General features: G+C 42.0%; 1 protein-coding gene and 1 long non-coding RNA gene across 2 annotated transcripts in view; one reads left to right on the top strand and one right to left on the bottom strand.

Annotated features, from left to right (window-relative positions):
* Positions 1-315: 315 nt before the first annotated feature.
* mylipa (myosin regulatory light chain interacting protein a) lies at positions 316-20,779 on the bottom strand. The gene is made up of 7 exons (XM_070880680.1): positions 20,409-20,779; positions 19,983-20,173; positions 10,482-10,667; positions 9,020-9,217; positions 8,425-8,589; positions 4,522-4,942; positions 316-3,391 (listed from the first exon to the last, which is right to left on the bottom strand). Exons 1-7 carry the CDS (start codon positions 20,493-20,495, stop codon positions 3,302-3,304), a joined length of 1,338 nt encoding a protein of 445 aa, XP_070736781.1. The 5' UTR covers positions 20,496-20,779; the 3' UTR covers positions 316-3,301.
* A 135-nt stretch (positions 20,780-20,914) lies between these two features.
* The window catches only part of LOC139263816 (uncharacterized), a 37,731-nt gene continuing 32,725 nt past the window's right edge, over positions 20,915-25,920 (top strand). Inside the window, exon 1 of the long non-coding RNA XR_011593214.1 lies at positions 20,915-21,043. This is a non-coding gene — a long non-coding RNA (uncharacterized lncRNA). The remainder of the gene's footprint in view (positions 21,044-25,920) is intronic.

Genomic DNA, 25,920 nt, shown 5'->3' with positions numbered 1-25,920 from the left:
CAGAAGGCAGGGCATTAAGTGGCTATGCTTCTCACCAAGGTGATTGTGTGCACCGCACAATCTTTCTTCTGGTGTGACCTGAAAGCTTCCAGTCTTCACTCCTGCACATTTTTTCAAGCACAACTCAGAGTATAAGGATGCCCACTGCTAGAAGCTCCCAAGCTTTAGTGCCACATTATTTCCTCATACCAGCACCCACTTCTTGCATGGACTTTTTCCAATGTCATTTTTCATTATATTGCAACCCTCATCTCTTTCATACATTACAACAGCAACTATACTTCAGAAGTATTTAATTGGCTTTAAAGCACTTTGCAACATCTGGGAGGTCATGAAAAGTTGCTATATAAATTCAAATCTTTACTTTATTTCTTGCAGGAGCAAGCAAGTCACAACAGAAGGCAGCAACTGGTAACAGGAAGAGGGGAATTTCAGCAATTACATCCAAGGACACTGAAAATGGCAGGTTAGAAAAGCAGATGGACAAATCTCAGCAAGGAGTTGGTAGCCAAGATCTCAGCAATGCAACATCCTTTCCAAAGGCCCATCACACAATCTTTCCAGAAGCAGTGGAAACATATGAAATGCTTGCCTGAGCCACATTAGTATGACCATTCTAATTCCAGTCCATCATGTGCTTTTGCACAATCTTCTAAAGCTGCCAGAACCTTCCTCTCCCAGGGCTCACCTGACACCAGCCCCTGAAGCAGCAGCACCAGCTAGCACCCCATCACTAGTCAGTCACCAGCTCAGGACCAACTCTCAACAGACATCAAGTGGACAGCACTTGTGCCAAGTCATTGAGCACAGGTGAAAGAGGCTGTGACATTGAATATATTCAAAAGGTGGAGATACTCCCTTATTGCTCAAAAATATGTAATAGGTTATGAGGAGCAGGCAGGGAAGTGGAGCTGAGCCCATGATCAGATTAGCCATGATCTTATTGAGCAGGCTCGAGGGGCAAAGTGGCCTACTCCTACTTATGTTAAGGTATTTGGAGTAGTTAATAGCTGCCTAGAAACTTCCAAGAAATGGCTGTTCATATGGAGGGATTGCAGAACAAGGGAACATAATCTTAAAATTAGAGCTAGGCTATGCAGGACACACTTTTTCCCCCCATGCAAGGGCTAATAGAAATCTGGAACACTCTCCCCAAAAGGCTGTAAATGTTGGGACAATTCTAGCTTTCAAGATTGAGATCAATAAATTTTTGCTAGGTAAGAGTACGAAGGTATATGGATCCAAAGTGGATAAATGGAGTTATCAGCCACGATTTAATTAAATGGCAAAATAGACTCGAGAGACTATGCTCCTAGGAGTCCTGCAATTACCTGGACTGGGGTGCTAAGGGTTGTCTTACAGACCTGCAAATATCCTTGGATAGAGTGGCAATTTAAGGGCCATTTGCAGTGCAGCCCCCATCCCCAGTGAGGCTATGACAACAGTACAAACTGCTGCCTTCTAAGCCTTAGGCTATATAGTATTGCCACATGACAGGGTATGGTTACTGTTGAGCTTACCAAATTAGGCAGAAAATGAGAATAGGGTTTCATTATGCAATTGAAGCCATCATGTCTGGGCACCTACAGATTAGAGGGCACCATAACATGGAGCCTAAAAGTAAGGTTCAGCTCAATGGAGCTCCATACTATTCCTCCATTTAGCACCCATAAGACATCTGTAGAGTTCACAGCCTGAAACAAGACCATCCAGGGTCTGATTGAAGGCCAGCTTAGAGTCTGTTTATTAGTGGGAGTTCACTTGGAAGTACTAGGATAAGCACCCACAACAGCACCATTAAAATTTGAGGGGGGGGGGTAGTACCAGAGAGAGTAAAAACAGTAACTTAAAAACAAACAACTTCAATTTGTACCTTTTTACTATAGATAAACAGGGAAAACACACATGGGTGTGGTAACTGAGATTGGAGTAAGGAAAATTCCCTATAAAAATTGTAAGATATTTTGTACCTTCTTAACAGCAAGTGATTAAAAAGGAACTGCATTTTGGATACCCATATATGAGAGACTTTTCTCATTGTTAAAGTTATGGCCCAATGCTCCCCTTAAAAAAAAAAAGAGAAATTAAATGTTCTGCAATGATCCTGGAATCAGAAATTTCATAATTGATACAAAATTTTTTATTAACACATTTTAAAAGGAATATAAAAAAAGTCAAGTTAAATTTAGCTTAGACAATGTTTTTGCTTCAAATGCAAATAAACCTCATGTATACAAAGTGAAAAAATAGATACCCCTCTAAGTAAGAGGCTATATGCTAACATGACAGTCAACAATATATTATTTAAAGTCAGACAAACATCTGTGCAAAGAACCTGATCTGTACATAAACAGGTGGTGTATCATTGCTGCTACATTAAGGCAACCCTATGAACAATACATTTTTGGAAATTCCTCAATAAAGTGACACTGTAGTTTATTCCTAGCCTCAAAGCAGCCAGAATTGCACTCAAATTGGTCTTCTAGCAAGTTGATCTGAAAGATTCTAGGGACCACACACACACTTCAGGGTGGAAAATCTCAGTAACCAAACCTGGTTTTAAACAACTCTACTTGCATTCATACTTTCACTTTTGTCATGTCTAGGAAAGGGTGTAGAACTACTGGAATTGCATATTTCAGAATTTAAAATACTTTCTGTAGACATGAAGATTAGAATTATCTAAAAAAAAGTTTAAATACAGCACTTTCCACCCTGCAATTGGTTTTAGAAAGGATGAATAAAGCTATTATATACCTCAAATGATTCTGCTCCATTGCACCGATGTGCTATTTTTTGGAGCCATTATACTTAAGTCAACTACAAATTGAAACAGAAGTTTAAAAAGCTTATTTTTCTTTAAAAAGCACATCAAAACAGAAAAAACATTCTAACACTATGGGTGGATATCCAAGAAATAAGACACTGTTTCCAGGTAAGGAATTGTTCAGGCAGTATCACCACTTCTCCATTACAAGGTCTTCAAATTACAAGCTTCTGAAAGAAACAAATGCTACAGTACGATTTATCAGGTCAACTGATACACAATACAGCAATTGGGTTTGAAGGGTTTTAAAATTGGCCAGTCTTAATATCATCCGTAACAGAAGTTCCTCAGAACAATCTTGTGTCTTGCAACATTCCTGCCAAACTTCCACAATCTGCTACGAGACAACAGGAGGAGGGCCCAAACAAGCTGGTGTATTTGCATTAGGACAAACATGGGAGTGCTTCCTACTTTCTTCTGTAGTGCGAGTTAGCTCTAAAATCATCCAGTCGGAGGTGCTGCATCCTCAATTGTTCAAATTACAGTGAGGTTGAGTAGACTGGCACACGTGGGCAGGAATACATGCTGAACGTGATCAATTTCAGAACGACAAACTGGACAGGCCTGATAAAAATTGACAATTAGACAATTAAGCAATGCAATTGTTACCTACTTCAAGACGAATTACAGAATCTGAAGCTTTTAAACGATTTCCCAATTTGGAGTAAAATTTAAAGAGGGTATGAAATTCTGCTGAAACAAGATTATGTGAGATGTGCTACAGAGCATCTATATAAAAGTCCAGGCCTTTAAAAGAGTAAAGAGGGCATTTCCAGTTACAATGGAAAAGGTGTTTGCTAGCTGAAATTATATAGTCCATTACAGTATCCTGACTAGGCAATCAGGACTTTTGCAGTTTTTCCCTCCCTGAATTAATTGCTGGATTTTTAAAACTGGAGACTACTGTTGAGGGTGAATCAGTGGTGGAATAGTTGCTCCACATCTAGATAAGGAAAGATCAAGCTTGCCCCATGTTCAATGTTAGCCTATGTTACTGGAGGTCTGAGGAACGAATATAATTGGACAATAGTTATCGAACCTAACTGCAGGAAAGGCATAAGCAATTGGGACTGTCTGAACTACAACAATTTGTATTTATGGTGCTTTAAATGTGGTAAAATGTCCCAAGGCACTTCACAGGAGCATTAACAAAATTTGACACCCAGCCACACAAGGATATTTGGACAGGTGAATAAAAGCTTGGTTTTAAGGAAGGTCTTGGAAAAAAAAGAGGCCAAAAAAGGTGAAGGTAGAGGGTTTTAGGGAAGACATTCTAAAGGTTAGTGCCTAGGCAGCTGAAGGCACGGCTGCTCCGTGCCATTGGTGGAATGATGGAAAAAAAAATGCACAAGGTGCCTTTGAATTTTTAAAAAATTAAGGCATTGCCCAACTGAGAGCCAATGCAAGTCAGCGAGCACAGGGGTGAAGGGGAATTGGAGAGAGTCAGGATATGGACACCAGGGCTTTGGATCAGCTCAACTTTATGGAAGATGCAATGAAGGAGGCCTGCCAGAAGAGCACTGGAATAGTTGAGTCTGGAAGTAACAAAAGCATGGAGTGTTTCAGCAGATGAGCAGAAGTAGGGGCGGAGCCTGGCAATGTTCTGGTGGAAGTAGGTGGTCTTGGTGATGGAGTCATTTTAATAGACAAATCCCATTTAAAAAAAAGTGTTTAAATAGTCTAAAAAATCTTACCTGCAGCTGAGTAGCACAAGTATCACAGCAAACCATGTGCCCACAGGGGCAGAAGGCTGTATTAATCTCCTCGCCACAACAGACCATGCACAATAATGCTTCTTTAAGTTTTCGAAGCTTCTCTTGGAGTACCTGGCTTTGCTGGCAGCTCAGCCCTTCGCAACTGTTACAGTTCAGTTCATGCTCTGAAGATTTAAGTGGAGAGTTCTGGCCATCTTGATCATTGCGTGGAACAAAGTCTACAATGCCAGCATTATATAAAGCTCTTCGCGTATGGTCATAAACCTCCTTGGATGTGCGTTTGATGTCAAAGACATATTTCTTACCCAGATTGATATTTTCATTGAGAAACAAAGAGGCAAGATGGCCCTTGAAGTCTCTACTGTATTGCATCATGACAGCATTTGTAACAGTGTCACACCTGAAAATGAATTAATCTTGTTAAATTTCAGATGACATGAAATAAGATTTTGATAGTGATCGACTGAGAAATGGTAAACTCCATACTACTGAGTATGCAAGGGTAACCAAATAACTTGGTTTCAAGATGGTACAAGTTAAGGATATTGCTTTTTAACCCAAATCAAACTATGAATATGGCACTGAACTGTTGGTAGAGTCCCATTCCTATAAACTTGTTTAAAGATCAAACAAAATTCAAGAGACCACTTAAACTTCCGTAAACCAAACATGTGGGTAAGGCACACGATGATTGCACAGCTCAATACTTCCAAACACTAATGAACCCATGACAGGGGAAAGAGGAGTAGAAGAGCAATAGTGGTTGGGGATTGGATAGTTAGGAGAGCAGATATGCATTTCTGCAGCATGGTATATTGCCTCCCTGGTGCCAGGGTCAAGGATGTCACCGAGTAGCTACAGGACATACTGAGGGGGTGGGGGGGGGGGGGGAGGAAAAGGAAAAGAAAAAAAGTGTGAACAGCCAGAGGTAGTGGTCCAAATAGGTACCAATGACATAGGTAGAAAGAGGGATGAGGTCCTCAAGGCAGATTTTAGGGAGCTAGGAGATTAAAAAGCAGGACCTCAAAAAGGTAGTAATCTCCAGATTACTCCCAGTGCCACATGCTAGTGAGTACAGAAATAGGAGGATAGAGCAGATGAATGCATGGCTGGAGCAGAAGGGAGGGCTTTCCTAAGGCATTGGGATTGTTTCTGGCAGAGGTGGGACATCTACAAGCTGGGACCAATATCCTTGCTTGGGGTGGAGGTGGGGAGGGGGAGAAAGAGGTTTGCTAGTGCTGTTGGGGAGGGTTTAAACTAGCTTGGCAGGGGGAATGGAAACCAGAGTAGATTCAGAAGGGAGAGAAGCAAAGCTGGAATTGGAAAGCAGAAAATTAGAAACTAAATTTGGAAGGCAGAGGAAACAAAGGCTAGAAAATACACAAGGGAGTTTGACAGTGCTAAATGGTATATACTTTAATGCAAGGAGTCTAGGGAATAAGGCAGATGAGCTGCGAGCACACAGACACTTGGGAGTATGATATTATAGCTTCAATGAGATATGGTTGAAGGGCAGCTCAACATTCCCAGTTACAGGGTTTTCAACAGGATTTGGGGGGGGGGGGATTTTTAAAGGGGGCACAGTCACAGTATTTATTAATTAAAAAAACAATTGCACTGTAAGGAGAGATGATAGGATCAAATTAGCCATATGGGTTGAACTGAAGAACAAAAAAGGTGCGATCACACTGCTGGAAGTGTATTATAGACCCCCAGTCAGAAGGAGATAGAAGAGCAAATATGTAGGTACATTTGAGAAGTGCAAAAACTATAGGGCAGTAATAGTAGGGGGACTTCAATTACCCCATTAATTGGGATTAAAATTGAGAGAGAGAGAGAGAGAGAGAGAGAGAGAGAGAGAGAGAGAGAGAGAGAGAGAGAGAATTCCTAAAATGCATTCAGGCAAACTTTAGCCAGTATGTCCCCTTCAAGGGTGGGACTAACAAATTTAGAGCCCCATGTAGGTCAAGGGGCATACAGGGTAGGATAAAGAAAAAAGAAAGAAAGGCTTATGACAGATACTGAGGGCTCAATACTGCAGAAACCCTAGAGTACAAAATGTGCAAGGATATAATTAAAAAGGAAATTAGGAAAACAAAGAGTATGAACATTTTTTGGCAAGTAAAATGCAAAGATGTTTTATAAATTGACCTCTTGTTCTTAAGGAAAGAGCAAGCCCTATTAAGAGACCATAAAGCTAATTTGTGTGTGGAGGCAGAAGACATGGGTATGGTTCTTAATGAATACATTGCATCTGTTTTCACAAAAGAAAGGAACAATGCATACATTGCAATCAGGGAGGAGGAGTGTGAAATATCAGATGAAACAAACATAGTGGGTGGGGGGGGGGGAGGGGAAGTATTAAGGGGCTTATTTGAAAGTGGATAAATCCCCAGGCCGGATGAAATGTATCTCAGGCTGTTAAGCAAAAGAGGAAATAGCAGAGGCGCTGACCATTTTCCAATCCCCTCTGGCTACAGGTGTGGTGCCGGAGGACTGCCAACGTTGTACTTTGTTTAAAAAGGGAGAAATGGATAGATGGAGTAATTATAGGCCAGTCAGCCTAACCGCAGGGGTGGGAAAGTTATTGGAAAAAATTCTAAGGGGGGGGAGGTGGATAAATCTTCATTTAGAAAGACACGGATCAATCAAGGACAGTCAGCGTGGATGTGTTATGGGAAGGTCATGTCTCTAACTTGATTGAATTTTTGGAGGTGGTAACAAGGAGGGTAGAGTGGATGTAGTGTATATGGATTTTAGCAATGCTTTTTAATAAAGGTCCCACACTGTAGACAGGTCACAAAAGTAAAAGCCCATTGGATCCAAGGCAAAGTGACAAGTTGGATCCAAAATTGGCCGAGGCAGAAAGCAACGGGTAATGGTTGTTTGATATGTGTGGTTGATAAATGAAGAAAGCTGTAGACGACAGAACAGTGGCAAATGGAATTCAATCCAGAGAAGTGTGAGAGGTAATGCATTTGGGGAGGGCTAACAAGGAAAGGGAATACACATTAAATGTTAAGTCACTGAAGTGTAGAGGAACAAAGGAACCTTGGAGTACATAGACAGATCTCTGAAGGTAGAGGCTGGGTAGATAAGGTGGTTAAGTAGGCATACGGAATATTTCCTATTACTAGCCGAGACATAGAATAAAAGAGCAGGAAGGTTATGCTTGAACTGTATAAAACATTGGTTAGGCCACAGCTAAAGTATTGCATGCAGTTCTGGTCACCACATTACAGGAAAGAGGTGATTGCACTAGAGATGAAACGGAGGAGGAGATTTATGAGGATGTTGCCTGGACTGGAGATTTTAACCATCAGGAAAGATTGGATAGGCTGGGTTTGTTTTCTTTGGAACACAGAGGAGGCTGAAGAGAGACCATTGAGGTGTATAAAATTTATGAGGGGCCTAGATAGAGTGAATAGGAAGGACTTATTTCCCTCAGCAGGCAGGGAGTCATCAACAACCAGGCTGCATAGATTTAAAGTAATTTGTAGGAGGTTTAGAGGGGATCGGAGGGGAAATGTTTTCACCCAGATTGTGGTGAGGGTCTGGAACTCACTGCATGAAAGGGTGGTAGAGGCAGAAACCTCATTTAAAAATACTTGGATGTGCACTTGAAGTGCCGTAACCTACAAGGCTACAGACCAAGAGCTGGACAGTGGGATTAGGCTGGATAGCTTTGTTGGTCGGTGTGGACACATTGGGACAAAATGGCCTCCTTCTGTGCTGTAAATTTCTATGATTCTATGACAAGCATCAACTCTTAAGTGTAAAGAATACATTACAGATAAAGACTATGGTTATAGTTAATTGCAGGTCAACATTTAATTTACACAAGTGTAATGGAGATTAAATTGCAGTGACAGCACAGCATACCTGTAAAAGGCATGGGTTTCAGTTATCGCACGGTAAAGAGCACTTGCTGCTCTGGTGCTGATCAGCTTCAACATTAGCACTATGCTGGTACTAGACTCCTTGGTGATGGTAAGATAAACATTTTTCCCAGATTGGGTTGCCATCTGGATAATAGGGTATGAAATCCTGAAAAGGTAAATCAAAATGTCAGTTATCTTGAAAACAAAAAAAAACTATTTTGCTTTAGCGAAATAATATACAAGTACAGATTTCTGTAGAAGTCATTATATGGAGACATCTCAGAGTACCTTACAGGGTAGTCGGTAGCAAGAAGATACCAAGACTAAGGAAGAGTGGGGGAGGGGGAAAGAGAGGAATGGATCATGGCTATTGCACTGTTAACCAAGCTCTTGAAAAAAAGTTGAGTTAGCCTTCATTATATCTGTTATTCAGCAACCTGGCAAATTTAAAAAGTAACAGGATTATTTAATTTATAAAATATAGTAACATTTAAACATGGAACTAAACTAATCCAAAAAAAATCCTTGGATTGACATTTGAGGAAATTCATTTTTAAAAACAAAAAAAATCAATTCAAGCTGTTGGTGTCATTTACCTGTTAATTAGACTCAAGTTCTCTTTGCAGACAGATATGCCATCAGGCCCCACTCCAATCATCATCTTCTGTCCATCACCATCTTTTACTGGATGCCACTCCACACCATAGTGCTCCAGCGTGCATGTAATCTGTAGAACCTGGTACTCAGCTGTGCATTGGCTCATTCCTTCCAAAGCCTTGTGTTTTGCAACAATACTGTTGAAACAAAGAACAATGTTTGAATTATCTGGTCAAATTTTAGGATTTGGGGTGGGGGTGGTGAAAAAAAAACTGGGGACAAAAATGAAATAATTTATTTCACTATTCCTGCAAAACAACATGCCAAGTCAGTGTTTTTTTAAATGTATAAAAAAAATTTTAATTAAGCACAGCCATTCCTTCCCAAAAAATAAACTCTTGAAATGTGCTGTGGTATTTATTGTAAATGTCAATGTCAGCTTGCATAAGAAATTGGCTTAAGGACTGAAAACAACTTGGGAAGAGTGTAAAATTTCAAAATTTGCTGATGATACCAAACTTGGAGGTGTGGCAGTGAGGACGATATCAATCGACTGCAACAGGACATAGATGGCTGGCAGAATGGGCAGATGGAATTTAAGAGAAGCATTTCAGCAGAAGGGATAGGCAATATAGACTTAATGGCATAGTTCTAAAGAGTGTGCAGGGACAGAGGGACCTGGGGGTTCATGTGCATAGATCTTTGAAGGTGGCAGGACAGAGAAAGTAGTTAGCAAAGCTTATGGGATTCTGGGCTTCATAGGAGGTATTGAGTACAAAAGCAGGGATGTTATGCTGAACCTTTATAAAATTCTGATTAGTCCACAACTGGAGTATTGCATCTAGTTCTGGTCATCACACTTTAGGAAGGATGTGAAGGTCCTCAAGAGGGTGCAGAGGAGATTTATCAGAATGGTTCCAGGGATGAGGGATTTTAGCTACAAGGTTAGGCTGGAGACACTGGGGTTCTTCTTCGTACAAAGGAGGTTAAGGGAAGATTGGATAGAAGTGTACAAGATGACAGGTTTAGACAAGGTAGACAAAGAAAAGCTGGTCCCATTAGCTGATGGTACAAGGACTAGTGGGGGTCACAGATTTAAGGTTTTAGGCAAGGGATACAAGGGGATGCGAGGAAGAACTTTATGCAGCGAGTGGTAATGACCTGGAACATGCTGTCTGAAAGTGGTGGAAACTGAGTTGATCAATGATTGCAAAAGGAAATTGGATAGGCACTGGAAGGAAATAAATGTGTAGGGTTATGGGGATAGAGCAGGGGAATGGGACCGACTGGATTGCTCTAGACAGCCGACATGGACTCCTTCTGTGCCGTTATGACTATGGTGAGATGGCGAAGAATTATTATTTTTTTAAATTTGGGCTTCTCCAAGATGCCGCAATAACTAGAAAGCAGCTATTCATATAATTTGGAAAGGAAGGGTGCAACGTTGTGCAGTTCATTTACCTGTTCAAAATGGTAGCGTTCAAGTCATTTGTACAGAGGTCTTCATAAGAATACTTGGCAGTGTTTTGATTGTAGTCTCCGAATTCCACTTGTGCTAGAAGTGCGCTCAAGTCCACAGCCTGCTCTAGTGAACACTGTAGGCGCCCACCCAGTAGGTCGTCCCGCACGTGCATGAAAAACTGGTGCCTGGAGTTTAGGGGGGGGGGGGGGGTGGCGGGCGAAAGCAATAATTTAAGCAAAGCTCAACATTCTGCAGCTAATTTTTGAAAGAGAATGCTCTTATATCCGGAGATAAAGAACATTAAATACAACACCTATTTACTTTATGTAGTTTAATCACTTGTGGGTCAATGCAGTAGCTAATTTTTGCACAGCAACGTCTCAAACAGCAACGAGATGACTAATGTTGAGATAAGAGAACTGCCCTGTGCATCAATTAGCACTAACCACTTTGGACATTAACTTGGACAGACTGACAATGGGCTGGATTTACAATTTCATTCAAAAAAGGGAAATTTTTTTTGGAATACAAAAAACATGCCACCTGATCAGGTAATAACACAATTGTCATCAAAACAAGCTTCCTCAGTGCAGTAAAGTTGCAGTCAGTAATTCTCTCATTTTTAGCCAAAATTTTGCATGTACGTTATACCGTTGCAGTTTAACGTGGAGGCCCCGACCTGCGAGGGAACATCAGCGACAGGTCGGGGCCATAAAAGGAGCAGCAAGCGATGGCCATGAGCAGCATGGAGGCATGCCACTGCAAAGTACAGCGTGAGCTGGTGCAGGAGGGTGACGGCTGTGAAGAGTGATGTCAAGATCCAGGTCGGTGATTGGAGTGTAGGAGGTACAGCGAGGTCAGGGCGAAGGAGTGGTGAGAAACTGTAGAGGGACGTGAACGGGGCCCAGGGGAGGAGAGAATTCAGGCCAGGGAGAGAGATTAGCTTTGCTTACAATTTCCTACATACTATTAGTTTCCTTAATCACTAAGTCTAGCTATGGGAAATTCAGCCAGTGGCACAGCAACCGTAAATTATATAGCTTATCGGCCAAGGTCTGTTTAGATAAATAAGCAAATTCTGTTGTTCCATGATAAATCTGTCAGAAATTAATTGACCATGAGTCACAGTCAGTTTTCAAAACAATGCTTTTGGATAGGTAATTTTTAGTGAAATCCATCTAGTTGCCCCCCCCCAATCCAAAATCTCCTCCCTAGTCTCATTTGGACCAGAACCCACTCCAAAAACTGATTATGGACCATTTTAAACAATTGTATTGCTGATCACTAGACAAGATTCTAGTTTCACTCAACATAAAAATATTGGCCATCAACAGATTCTGTAGGTGGTGGTGTTTGGCACACTTCCAATACAATCTGGAATTCCCCTCGCTAAGCAAGAACTGAAAAACTCACATCCGGCTTTGAACTCAAAGTGCAACATCAAAAATCCAGTTGCAAACTGCTGGTTAGGTTTTCCATTTGAGTAGTTGTCATTCAAATTCCAACAGTAGATTGCAGAGGCAGTCTGCACACAACAATGCTTTGAAGCACAGTAAAGAAACACTTCGCAAGCAGGTCTGCAACATCCCAATAATAGAGGACAAAATACAGCTAATGGGCAGGTGCTCTTGTGATAGGAATGGGAGGGAAAAGTGCATTGGTGGACGACAGAAAAATTAGTATCACTGAGGTGGTGGTGGTGGGGAGGAAACAGAGCAAGAGTCAGCATGACCTTGGATTAGGAGAAGGAAAGGTTTAAAGATTTTGGGGGGGGGGGGGGGGGGGGAAGAAGACAGACAGACGCCTAAACCCATTAACAAAATGCTCAAAAAATTGCAAAAGAAATAAGTCAAAATTTCTTCAGGATGAACAGTACAATACGTGGGGAGGTTGATTACCTCATTTAACCAGAGGCACCAGCACTTCCAACACATTTTGTAGCAGTAACCCTCAGTCAAATGCTAACAGTGTAAACACAAGGTTACTAGAGGGCAAAACATGCATCAAGTGGTAACAATAAAAGGAACTATTGTTTAGCTACCATAGGACTGCCTCTTATCTATACAAAACAGATTTAGACCTTTGAATCCACATTAGCAATTTAAAAAAGCCAAGAAATACTGTACAGCATACACTTGTTAACATTTAAAGACCCACTGATCTCCTTTCACTTCACTATAAAGTTTTGTTTCACAGGTTAAAGAATGGATTTTGAAACAATAAATTCCAGAATAGTTAATCATTTAGTTTTGTACAGTAGGCTAGAATTTCAAAAAACAAAGAACAATCCAGTTGACTGGCCAATTTCCAGTGATGCCCTGCTTTCTCCATCATATTTAAACATTACTACTACATAAAAAGACCATCTGATACATTAGCCAATTTAACAGTCAACAATATAGGATGGAGTCTCCTCTACAGGATCTTGGTCCTTTTTCAGCATAGATTCTGGAACAAAGACAGCCATGGTCATTGTGGGCTCTTAAACAGCTGCGAAAAACAGTTGGAAACCAGGGGATAACTAGAACAAATACAGAGTGGCCCCCATAGTCCTATGCCAGAAAGGGTGAAATATGTCTGCAGTTGCTTTCTCTCACTTTGCTGAACCTGTGTAAGAGGAGAATCTGTCTCCATACACAAGTTTGGTTCAGTCCCAGTGATTCCTTGAGGCTCAGAGTCAAACACAGCATCTAGGAAATCTCCACACAATTCATAGTATGTTTCTAAACTTCTCCATTGTACTCAATATTCACAGTCCCTTAGGGCACAGGATTCAGTTTGTATTTGAGCAACTACTAACTCAAAACTGACTATACAATTAGAGATAGTGATTAGGGTTCTTGTCTGGTTTAAAAAAGTGATGCAGGTATTTAGCTACAAAGACCAGTTAGCACTTGAGTAGCAGCACATCTGCACAATATTACAGAATAACTGACCCTTCAATCACTGTTCAAGTTCTTAGAACAAGGCAGACATTTGAGCAATTACGTAGTGATATTTCCTTAAGGAATGTCTCACTGCCAAGTCTAGGTTGCTCAGTTGCTGCTTTACATTCCAGTATTTAATACATTAACATTAGAACTAGATTACAGATTGTCACCAATCGCATTAAGTGAGCACATGTAAAAGAGTAAGTAAGTGCTCACCCAAAGCACAGCAAATACACTAGCACGGACAAAAAATGGTGTATCAAGTAACGATGCTTGGCTTAAAGCAATAAAACAAAACATAATCACACCACTTAAAACAAATTGTAGTGACTTACAAGTGAAACAATGGAACACATGGATGCAAAACAAGCAGATCACTCAGTCAGATATTCTAGGTGCAAGCCATGGCTCAGAGGTAGCAATCTTGCCTTGGATTCCAGAAGGTTGTGCATTCAAATCCCACTTCAAAAATTTAAAATCTTTGCTGGCATTCTAGTGCACGGAGTGGGTGCTGAAAAGTCAGAGGTGCCGTTACACCAAGTCCCTGTCTGCCCATTCAGGTGGATGCAAGCGATTGCATGGCACTAGTTCAAATAGCACAGGGGAAGAAAGGAGATAATGGCCTGATAGCAAATGCTGAGTTTTGCCAATATTACAATCACAAAATCTGGGTCGATAATGCCCATAGCTTGGAGCAGAGAGCATTTTCAAATAGGAATTTCACAATAAAGTTCAAACAGAAACTTTGTTATTTTCATTAATCTAACAATTTAAATATAGCAAATGAATAAAACAGTCTAGCCAGACAAAACATCTAAAGTATGAAATCTAAATGCTGGTTACATGTCACCAGTCTATCAATAACTTTGCTACTATTCACTGCAAGATTGGGGGAAATAGAGCAGGAAAGTGGAGCGGAGGTTGAAGATTATCCATGAGCAGAGCAGGCTAGAGGGGCTGTATGGCCTATTCCTGCTCTGAATTAGTGTGTTCTTATTTAAATACAGTACATCATTGGGTTAACAAAGGGTTAACTTTTGCTACTCCTGTAATTTCAGTACTCCAAGAATTTTTTTAAAATTATAAAAAAGAAACCTTGAAACAGAAGTTACCAATCACTGAATTTGTTTATTTTTGACTGCAGTCAGTGCAATCATTGTAGGTGGGTGGCTTTTCATCACAGAGAGCAAATGGCAGTTGGTTAGAGGTTACCAGCAGTCAATTAACTCAAAAAACACCGATGAGTACAAGATCGAATGCGAACTTGCTTCCTACTTTCACCCTGCAGCTGAAGCTAGTCATATCTGAAATTTCTAAACCTTTTCCCCAATTGTTGAGGTGGGAAAGTTGAAGTTCTATACTAAATAGCTCAGATTTGGAACAAAGTATAAGCTTTACCACTAGAATAGATTAAAAGGCAACCAAGCAATACAACCACTGCAATGGCACAAAAAGTAAGAGAACCCAGCTACCTAAATAGTGTAAAATGATCATATGCAAGATTCAAGATAAAGAAAGGAAAGATAGATTACAAAAGTAAACTTACGCAAAACAAACAGATAGTAAAAGCTTTGACCGATATATAAAACGGAAGAGTGACTAAAGTAAATGTTGGTCCCGGAGATGATGAGAAGGGGGATTTAATAATGGGAAATGTGGAAATGGCCGCGACCTTAAACAATTATTTTGCTTCGGTCTTCACAGTGGAAGACACAAAAACCATGCCAAAAATTGCTGGTCACGGGAATGTGGGAAGGGAGGACCTTGAGACAATCACTATCACTAGTGGGGTAGTGCTGGACAGGCTAATGGGACTCAAGGTAGACAAGTCCCCTGGTCCTGATGAAATGCATCCCAGGGTATTAAAAGAAATGGCAGAAGTTATAGCAGATGCACTCGTTATAATGTACCAAAATTCTCTGGACTCTGGGGAGGTACCAGCAGATTGGAAAGCAGCTAATGCAACGCCTCTGTTTAAATAAAAAAAGGGCAGACAAAAAGGCAGGTAACTATAGGCCGGTTAGTTTAACATCTGTAGTGGGGAAAATTCTTGAAGCTATCATTAAGGAAGAAATAACAGGACATCTAGATAGGAATAGTGCAATCAAGCAGACAAAACATGAATTCATGAAGGGGAAAATTATGTTTAACTAATTTACTGGAATTCGAGGATATAACGAGCATGGTGGATAGAGGTGTACTGATGGATGTGGTGTATTTAGATTTCAAAAAGGCATTCGATAAGGTGACACACAAAAGGTTACTGCAGAAGATAGAGGTACGCGGAGTCAGAGGAAATGTATTAGCATGGATCGAGAATTGGCTGGCTAACAGAAAACAGAGAGTTGGAATAAATGGGTCCTTTTCGGGTTGGAAATCGGTGGTTAGTGGTGTGCCACAGGGATCGGTGCTGGGACCACAACTGTTTACAATATACATAGATGACCTGGAAGAGGGGACAGAGTGTAGTGTAACAAAATTTGCAGATGACACAAAGATTAGTGGAAAAGCAGGTTGTGCAGAGGACACAGAGGCTGCAAAGAGATTTAGATAGGTTAAGCGAATGGGCTAAGGTTTGGCAGATGGAATACAATGTCAGAAAATGTGAGGTCATCCACCTTGGGGAAAAACAAACAGTAAAAGAGAATATTATTTGAATGGGGAGAAATTGCAACATGCTGCGGTGCAGAGGGACCTGGGGGTCCTTGTGCATGAAACTCTTAATTCTTTTTGGAGTTTACCTGCAAAACATAAACGTTAAAACCATGCCACACGACCTGGGTGACACAGCAGACATTTTCAAGGCCCTTTTTTTTTTGGTTTTTGTTTTTTTTTTGGGGCGCTAAAATCAAATTTTTCCAGTGCCCCCTATAAAAAGGGGAGGGGGACACTAAAAGCACCGGCAATGAAAACAAATTAAACTTTAAAACGTAAAATCAAATTAAAATTTGGTTGCCGGGCGTGATGATGCACTCCAGTCCCTCCGGTGCCCACCTCTCGCGGAAGGCCGCGAGCGTACCGGTGTCCTTGTGCATGAATCCCAAAAAGTTAGTTTGCAGGTGCAGCAGGTAATCAGGAAGGCAAATGGAATGTTGGCCTTCATTGCGAGAGGGATGGAGTACAAAAGCAGGGGGGGTCCTGCTGCAACTGTACAGGGTATTGGTGAGGCCACACCTGGAGTACTGCGTGCAGTTTTGGTCACCTTACGGAAGGATATACTAGCTTTGGAAGGGGTAGAGACGATTCACTAGGCTGATTCCGGAGATGAGGGAGTTACCTTTTGATAAATTGAGTAGACTGGGTCTTTACTCGTTGGAGTTCAGAAGGATGAGGGGTGATCTTATAGAAACATTTAAAACAATGAAGAGGGATAGACAGGATAGAGGCAGGGAGGTTGTTTCCACTGGTTGGGGAGACTAGAACTAGGGGGCACAGCCTCAAAATAGAGGGGAGCCAATTTAAAACCAAGTGGAGAAGGAATTTCTTCTCCCAGAGGGTTGCGAATCTGTGGAATTCTCAGCCCAAGAAAGCAGTTGAGGCTAGCTCATTGAATATATTCAAATCACAGATATCGATAGATTTTTAACCAAGAGAATTAAGGGTTATGGGGAGTGGGTGGGTAAGTGGAGCTGAGTCCCCGGCCAGATCAGCCATGATCTTTTTGAATGGCGGAGCAGGCTTGAGGGGCTAGATGGCCTACTCCTGTTCCTAATTCTTATGTTCTTAATGCAGTGCTAATTATCCATGAAAACAAAAAGGCTGCGAGGTTGCAAAAATTATTGCATAAATGATCTTTCTACTCCCAATTTAAAACATCAATAGTAAATCATGTGGTTGACATTTAACATTTTATGTAAAGCAAAGAAAGCTGTGCCAACTCAGGGAGAACGGTCCTATACTACTATGTCTCCCATCTCCAACACCTTCTCTCCCAATGGCGATAGATTAAAATGACTAAGCAGACAGCATATTATGAAGCACGTTGCTATTTGACATGGAGCACAAGTTATACAACACAGAAATACTATTTACAGGAAATTATTCACTCCAATCAGAAATGCAAACCCTACCCATCCATGGGTAGAGTTTACACACTTGTGCTCGTGGTGTAGAGCTTCATGCGCCAGGACCACCCATCAAGAATGTGGAGGCCAGCTGGGTGAAGATTTCCTGCCCATGCATTTAAAAAAAAATCAACCGACAGCAAGCTCTGCAAGACCAGTGACCGCCACATTAAAATTCCTGATGCAAATGAAACTATGCCAAGAACCCAAATTCATAAAACCACCATTGCAACATAGCTATGCGATTTGAGAACTACAGCTACAGATGGTGTTTGAAACCAGATAAATCGCAGCATTAAAATCAGAAGTTAAAAGATATGCTTGAGCTGTACTAGAGAAGATAGAGCCTTCTCCTGTTCAAATCATGAGGCCTGCACATGAGTTATATGCATGAAACTTGCCAGAGCAAGTGCGCTCAGATTTCCACAATTCCAAACCCTTGTAAAAATGAATGTGGCGCTTGCCAAATTTCCCCACACAGTTCTCCACATACTCCTGGATAACCATCAGGAAATCAGGTCCTGGTTAATTTTTTCCTTTCCCTAGCACAGAATCCAATTATATAGCTGCTGCCGAGAACAGTTAACTCAGCGCAAACCCGGACTGATCTCAGAATACATCCACATCCAAGTGAGCAATTATGCAGAGACAAAACACAGCAGCAAACAAGTGATAAAAGGTTAGCCAAGTGGATGAGTCCACCACCCTCTCCGCAGTAGATTGAAGTACAAATAACAGCACAAAACCACCTGCAACCCAAGTACTCATTTGGCAGATTGAGAGAGATCATGAGAACTTGTATTTATGTACCAGATTTAACAAACATCCCAAGCTGCTTCAGAATGGACAGTCAATGGCAATGCTACACTTTTTAAAAAAAAGAGAAGAATGTTATGGTGATACACATAGTTGGCTGCACTTCATCCAACCTTGGATCAGCTGCAGTCAATGGAAATCAGGAACATCTTCACCCATTGACCATAGAATTCCAAATAAAAATCCACTGCAAAAACATCTGACCAACTACAAAGCTTTATTTTTGTGTTTGTTTCTGGGGATTGGAGACAAAAAACATATCCCTATAAAAAAGGTAACATTTTAAAACCATCCTTAAAGTGCATTCTGTTGCAAATACTTGCCTTCAGCACAACTTCTTTTGCACAGCTGACACTTACAAAAAGTGCTCTATACACTATCAGAGTGTACAAGTTAGTAGTAGTAACTAGCCTGCAATATTACAAGTTGTCTCCATTACATCATTCATGTGTAAAAACAATAATTTGAAATAGTACCAATTACAGCACAAAGTAAGCAACATTTATGCACAGATGTAACATTTGTAGTTGGATATACCTTGTAAGGCTGTTGCCAAGGTTTGCTGTGGCACCACATTGGTACATCAAGCTTTTGAGAGCTTGCACAGCACACCATCTACCAGTCACTTGTACATTCTATGAATAAGTAGCAATGGCCAAGACTAAAAAGAAAATATCCAAGATAATGGAGGAAAAATTCCTTTATGTCCATGGTGGAATATTTTAAATAAAACAGCCAATAATCTTAAAGTTGAATCATAAAAGAATTTGTACAGTGGAGCCATTGCTTTAGAGAGAATTTATAGCAAACAGCAACATTGAAGGAGTTTTTAAAATGGGAGGGTAGGTCACTGGTCATTCCAAAATATGAGTTTATAAGTGGAGTATTATTCACCCCACATCTTAATTACATCATCTTTAAGCTAAACAAATGAGAAAAGAACAAACGTGCACAATTTATTACACTAGGTTAACAAAATATCCTGTCAATTTGTTCCACTTCAACAAGTCTTTTGAAGCCCAATGTTGGTCAAAATTTATAGATATAGGCTTTAAGAACTGGGCACCCACTTCTATCTGGTTTCAATTGCTGTGTTATTACATATGAACTGCACTCCTGGACACTATTGAGTTTCACTTAACTTGTTTACCATGATTCATATTTATTAGGAAATTACACAGCCAAATCAATCATGTTTATAATAATAAGCTACATTCTATTCTACTGAAGAGAACAGCATCTTTCAATGTATTTCTTGGAACAGGCAAGGTAGATTACTGGTGTACATCTCAAATCATCATTCATATCAACTAGAACTTACAAACCCAGGTAAATCCTCTACATACAAATGAAGCAGAATCAAAATCGGAGAAATGCATTACTACTCTCCCCTCCCCATTTTAGTTTAACAGAAAAAGAGTTCAACACCCTGAAATGTTAAGTACCATGGTGCACTAGGACCCAGCAGCCATGTCTAGTTGCAGGGAGAGGACTGGTTTTTCACCACAATGACCTGTAATAACACTCCAGTGATGAGGTTACTATCGGTCATTTGTAAACAAGACGCAAAACTACTGCAAGGAAACACTTAACGTAAAAGCAATTCCAGACTTAAAAAAAATGCAAAAGTTTTAAAAAACTTTAACAAAACTATTTACATTTAAAAAACTTTGGAATTGTTATTACACACCTAGTTTGTTCTTGAAGCAAGAGATGAGGCTCCACAAAAAATTTGACTCGGAGTTTGAATCTATAAGGAGGCATCCCTTCGATCTGTTGAGAGATCCTATTCCTCAAGTTCAGCCAGAGAGTCTCTCCTTTGTTCGCAGAGTACTGTAGCCCCAAATAGTCATACTCTATAATTTCGAGCCTGTGGCAAACCTGGGAAGGTGGAGAAGTAACCGCAAATGTTATTGAACCACTGCCCAGGCTCTCTCCCTTCCAAACAACCCCCCCCCCGACTCAAATTCCCCAACCCTCCCTCACTCCCGACTCCAATTCCACCCCCCCACTCCAAAATCCACCGGCCCCCCGCACCACCCCTTGCTCCCCGCACCCCCACATAACACCCCTTCCCGATCCGCCGTTCAAACACAAAAGCCAAGCGGCCCCTCACCTGGTTCAGGCAGTCCTCGCCGTTCGCCTTGGGATCCACTTCCACCTCGATCACCACCGAGTCGGGCCTGGTCACGTAGCACAACATCGCGGTCGCTCGGCTCCCGGGGCTCGGGATCACTCGCTGGCCAGCGCTGCTACCCCCTACACTGACACGGCACTGCTGATACGCCGGGAGCTACAAACGGGCATCCAGGCCCGGCTCAGCTCGGCCACGGCCCAGTTTAGCTCCCGATACCCCCAGCGCTGTATGACCGGGCGGCCCCTCTGGCTCCCGGTATCGCCGCTGCTCGTCTATCTGCTTGGCTGGCTCCCACTATCACTGTCGCTATTCCTCTATTTGCCTGGCCGGCCCCTCTGGTTGTGTTTGCGATGCTCTCGTTTTCTTCGGCAAATACCCGCGCTGACGTCACACACACACCATGGAGCCAATCGGAGACGCTCGCCGCTTCAGTCCGGCCAATTGGAAGCCGTGTAACATGCGAGCGGTGGGCGCGAGTGGAGGACACCGTGAGGGGAGCAAGAGAATAGCGCAAGAAATAGAGTAGAGACTCTCTCTCAGTGGGATCTCTGTTTCTCTCATCGTCATCATAGGCAGTCCCTCGAAATCGAGGAAGACTTGCTTCCACACTAAAAGTGAGTTCTCAGGTGACTGAACAGTCTCTGTTACAGGTGGGACAGACAGTCGTTGAAGGAAAGGGTGGTTGGAGGAGTCTGGTTTGCCGCATGCTCCTTCCACTGCCTGCACTTGTTTTCTGCATGCTCTCGGCAAGGAGACTGAGGTGCTCAGCACCTTCCCAGATGCTCTTCCTCCACTTAGGGCAATCTTTGGCCAGGGATTCCCAGGTGTCAGTGGGGATATTGCATTTTATCAAGGAGGCTTTGAGGATGTCTTTCTGCTCCTCGGCTTGGCCAGTGGCCATCAACCGGTCCAGGCAGCGGGCGGTCGAGGGGGTCGTTCAGCCCGACTACCTGCCTCACTTCCACGGTTACATCCGAGCCAGGGTGTCCCTGGAGATGGAGCACGTGGTGTCGACCGATACGCTCGCGGCCTTCCGCAAGAGGTGGGCACCTGGAGTGCATCATCATCCCCGGCAACCAAATTTTAGTTTGATTTAAGTTTACAATAAAAAGTTAATTTGTTTAAAGGGGGCACTTGTTTTATGGTTTCAACTAAAAATAGTTGAGGGTGTCCTTGAAAATTTCCTCTGCCCACCTGTGGATCGCTTGCCGTGTAGGTGTTCTAAGTAGAGCGTTTACTTTGGGGGTCTTGTGTTGGGCATGCGGACGATGTGGCCCGACCAACGGGGCTGGTCAGTGCTTCGATGCTGGGGATGTTGGCCTGATCGAGAACACTGACTTTGGTGCGTCTATCCTCCCAGGGGTTTCTCTCAATGACATCACTATCTCTCAGTGAGATCTCTATTTATCTCAGTAAGACCTCTATCTCTTAGTGAGATCTCTATCTCAGTGAGATATCTATCTCAGTGGGATTTCCAACTCAGTGGGATCACTATCTCAGTGGGATCCTTCAGTGAGATCTCTCTTGTCAGTGAGATGTCCACCTCGCTCAATGACATCTCTATCTATCTCAGTGTGATCTCTAGCTCAGTGGGATCTTTGTCTCTCTCAGTGGGATCTCTATCTTTCAATTGCATCTCTATCTCTCTGTGAGATCTCTATTTCAGTGGGATCTCTATCTCAATGAGAACTGTCTCAATGAGATCTCTATCTCTCTGTGTGATCTCTCTCTCAGAGGGATCTCTATCTCTCTGAAGACATTTCTATCAGTGGAATCTCTGTCTCTCAGTGAGATCTCTATCTTTCAATTACATCTCTATCTCTTAGTGGGATCTCTATCTCTCAGTGGGATCTCTATCTCTCAGTGGGATCTCTATCTCTCAGTGGGATCTCTAGCTCAGTGAGATCTTTATCAAAGTGGGATTTCGCTCAGTGGGATCTCTCTCAGTGAGATCTCTGTCAGTGGATCTCAGTGGGATCACTATCTCTCTCCGTGGGATCTCTATCTCTCAGTGGGATCTCTCTCGCTCAAGAACATAAGAAATAGGAGAAGGAGTAGGCCATACGGCCCCTTGAGCCTGCGCCTCCATTCAATAAGATCATGGTTGATCTCATCTTAGCCTCTGTTATGTCTCAAATAAAGCAATGTGACTGAGAACTGTAGACTTGAGTAAGTGTGACAGTCTCTTTATTCTGACTCCAGAGTACTGGCACAGCATGGGAGGCCTGCTTATATGCAGTGTTCCGAAGGGATACTGGGATCCCTTGGGACTCCAACAGGTGCGTCCTCTAGTGGCGGCAGAATGTTAGTTACAAGGCCAGCATGCCATTTGCTTTCTTTACTGCCTGCTGTACCTGCATGCCTACCTTCAATGACTGATGTACCATGACACCCAGGTCTCGTTGCACCTCTCATTTTACTAATCTGTCACCCTTCAGATAATCTGTCTTCCTGTTTTTGCCACCAAAGTGGATAACCTCACACTTATCCACATTATAGTGCATCTGCCATGCATTTGCCCATTCACCTAACCTGTCCAAGTCCTCCTGCAGCCTCCTAGCGTCCTCCTCACAGCTCGCACTGCCACCCAGCTTAGTGTCATCTGCAAACTTGGAGATATTACATTCAATTCCTTTGTCTAAAGCATTAATGTATTTTGTAAATAGCTGGGGTCCCAGCACTGAATGCTGCGGCACCCCACTAGTCACTGTCTGCCATTCTGAAAAGGACCCGTTTATTCCCACTCTTTGCTTCCTGTCTGCCAACCAGTTCTCTATCCACGTCAATACATTACCCCCCAATACCATGTGCCTTAATTTTGCACATTAATCTCTTGTGTGGGACCTTGTTAAAAGCCTTTTCAAAGTCCAAATACACCACATCCACTGGTTCTCCCTTATCCACTCTACTAGTTATATCCACAAAAAATTCTAAAAGATTTGTCAAGCATGATTTCCCTTTCATAAATCCATGCTGACTTGGACTGATCCTGTCACTGCTTTCCAAATGCGCTGCTATTACATCTTTAAAAATTGATTCCAGCATTTTCCCCACCACCGATGTCAGACTAACCTGTCTATAAATCCCTGTTTTCTCTGTGTGACTCAACTGTGGCTAACAAGGGAAATTAGGGATAGTGTTAAATCCAAGGAAGAGGCATATAAATTGGCCAGAAAAATCAGAAAACCTGAGGACTGGGAGAAATTTAGAATTCAGCAGATGAGGACAAAGGATTTAATTAGGAGGGGGAAAATAGAGTACGTGAGTAAGCTTGCAGGGAACATTAAAACTGACTGCAAAAGCTTCTACAGGTATGCGAAGAGAAAAAGAATAGTGAAGACAAATATAGGTCTCTTGCCATCAGAATCAGGTAAATTTAAAATTGGGAACAAAGAAATGGCAGACCAATTGAACAAATACTTTGGTTCTGTCTTCACAAATAACCTTCCGGAAATACTAGGGGCCCGAGGGTCTAGCGAAAAGGAGGAACTGAAGGAATTCCTTATTGGTCAGGAAATTGTGTTAGAGAAATTGATGGGATTGAAGGCTGATAAATCCCCAGGGCCTGATAGTCTGCATCCCAGAGTACTAAAGGAAGTGGCCCTAGAAATAGTGGATGCATTGGTGGTTATTTTCCAACATTCTATAGACTCTGGATCAGTTCCTATGGATTGGAGGGTAGCTAATGTAACCCCACTTTTTAAAAAAGGAGGGAGAGAGAAAACAGGGAATTATAGATCAGTTAGCCTGACATCGGTAGTGGGGAAAATGTTGGAATCAATTATTAAAGATGTAATAGCAGCACATTTGGAAAGCAGTGACAGGATCAGTCCAAGTCAACATGGATTTATGCAAGGGAAATCATGCTTGACAAATCTTCTAGAATTTATTGAGGATGTAACTAGTAGAGTGGACAAGGGGGAACCAGTAGATGTGTATTTTGACTTTCAAAAGGCTTTTGACAAGGTCCCACACGAGATTATTGTGCAAAATTAAAGCACATGGTATTGGGGGTAATGTATTGACGTGGATAGAGAACTGGTTGGCAGACAGGAAGCAAAGAGTGGGAATAAATGGGTCCTTTTCAGAATGGCAGGCTGTGACTAATGGGGTACTGCAAGGTTCAGTGCTGGGACCCCAGCTATTTGCAATTTGCATTAATGATTTAGATGAAGGAATTGAATGTACTATCTCCAAGTTTGCAGATTACACTAAGCTGGGTGGCAGTGTGAGCTGTAGTGTGGAAAGATAGAAAAAGAGCAACCATAGATTGCAAGGCTTGCTGGGACATTATATTTGGTCAACCTAAGAATTAAAGCTTACTTCAGCAACTATACCAAACAAGCTGTCAGCAGTTGAAACCACGGGTTGCATTACCTCACGGCAGCTAAGGTCATCTGTCTTCTCTGTCTAATTATAATCACAATAAGGATGTGTAAACCAAAAAAACCAGACAGTGTGTACAGGGGGCAAGGAGAGGTTAGCCCAAAATAAGGAAAGAGTAGCTAAGACAAGTAGCCATTGGATAACACTGATGAGGTAATTAAATTAACTGCTAGACTCTGCACTATTACAAAAAAAAGAGGAACCATCACATATGATAGGAGTTGTTTAGTTGGGTGTATAAATATTCCAAAATTTCTGTAGATTGTCGGAGTTGGTACCCTAAGCCTTTGACTAGGGCACTCTCCCCTTGTATACAAGTAAAAATAAACTAACAATCTGACGGTCTGCTTGTGTTAAGAGTCTTACCTTGAATTGGTATCTTCGACAGTAGGGAGGATGCTAAGAGGCTGCAGGGTGACTTGGACAGGTTAGGTGAGTGGGCAAATGCATGGCAGATGACGTATAATGTAGATAAATGTGAGGTTATCCACTTTGGTGGCAAAAACAGGAAGGCAGAATATTATCTGAATGGTGACAGATTAGGAAAAGGGGAGGTACAATGGGATCTGGGTGTCATGGTACATCAGTCATTGAAAGTTGGCATGCAGGTACAGCAGGCGGTGAAGAAAGCAAATGGCATGTTGGCCTTCATATCGAGAGGAATTGAGTATAGGAGCAGGGAGGTCTTACTGCAGTTGTACAGGGCCTTGCTGAGGCCCCATCCTTGAATATTGTGCACAGTTTTGGTCTAATCTGAGGAAGGACATTCTTGCTATTGAGGGAGTGCAGCGAAGGTTCACCAGACTGATTCGCAGGATGGCAGGACTGACATATGAAGAAAGACTGGATCGACTAGGCTTATATTCACTGGAATTTAGAAGAATGAGAGGGGATCTCATAGAAACATATAAAATTTTGACAGGATTGGACAGGTTAGACGCAGGATGAATGTTCCCGATGTTGGGGAAGTCCAGAACGAGGGATCACAGTCTAAGGATAAGGGGTAAGCCATTTTGGACCGAGATGAGGAGAAACTTCTTCACTCAGAGAATTGTGAACCTGTGGAATTCTCTATCACAATAAGTTGTTGAGGCCAGTTCGTTAG

The sequence above is a fragment of the Pristiophorus japonicus genome, chromosome 5 (assembly GCF_044704955.1).
Source record: "Pristiophorus japonicus isolate sPriJap1 chromosome 5, sPriJap1.hap1, whole genome shotgun sequence".
In the NCBI taxonomy this organism is placed as follows: Eukaryota; Metazoa; Chordata; class Chondrichthyes; family Pristiophoridae; genus Pristiophorus; species Pristiophorus japonicus.
The sequence above is the reverse complement of the archived record's forward strand: the minus strand, read 5'-3'. Positions and strand labels throughout refer to the sequence as shown.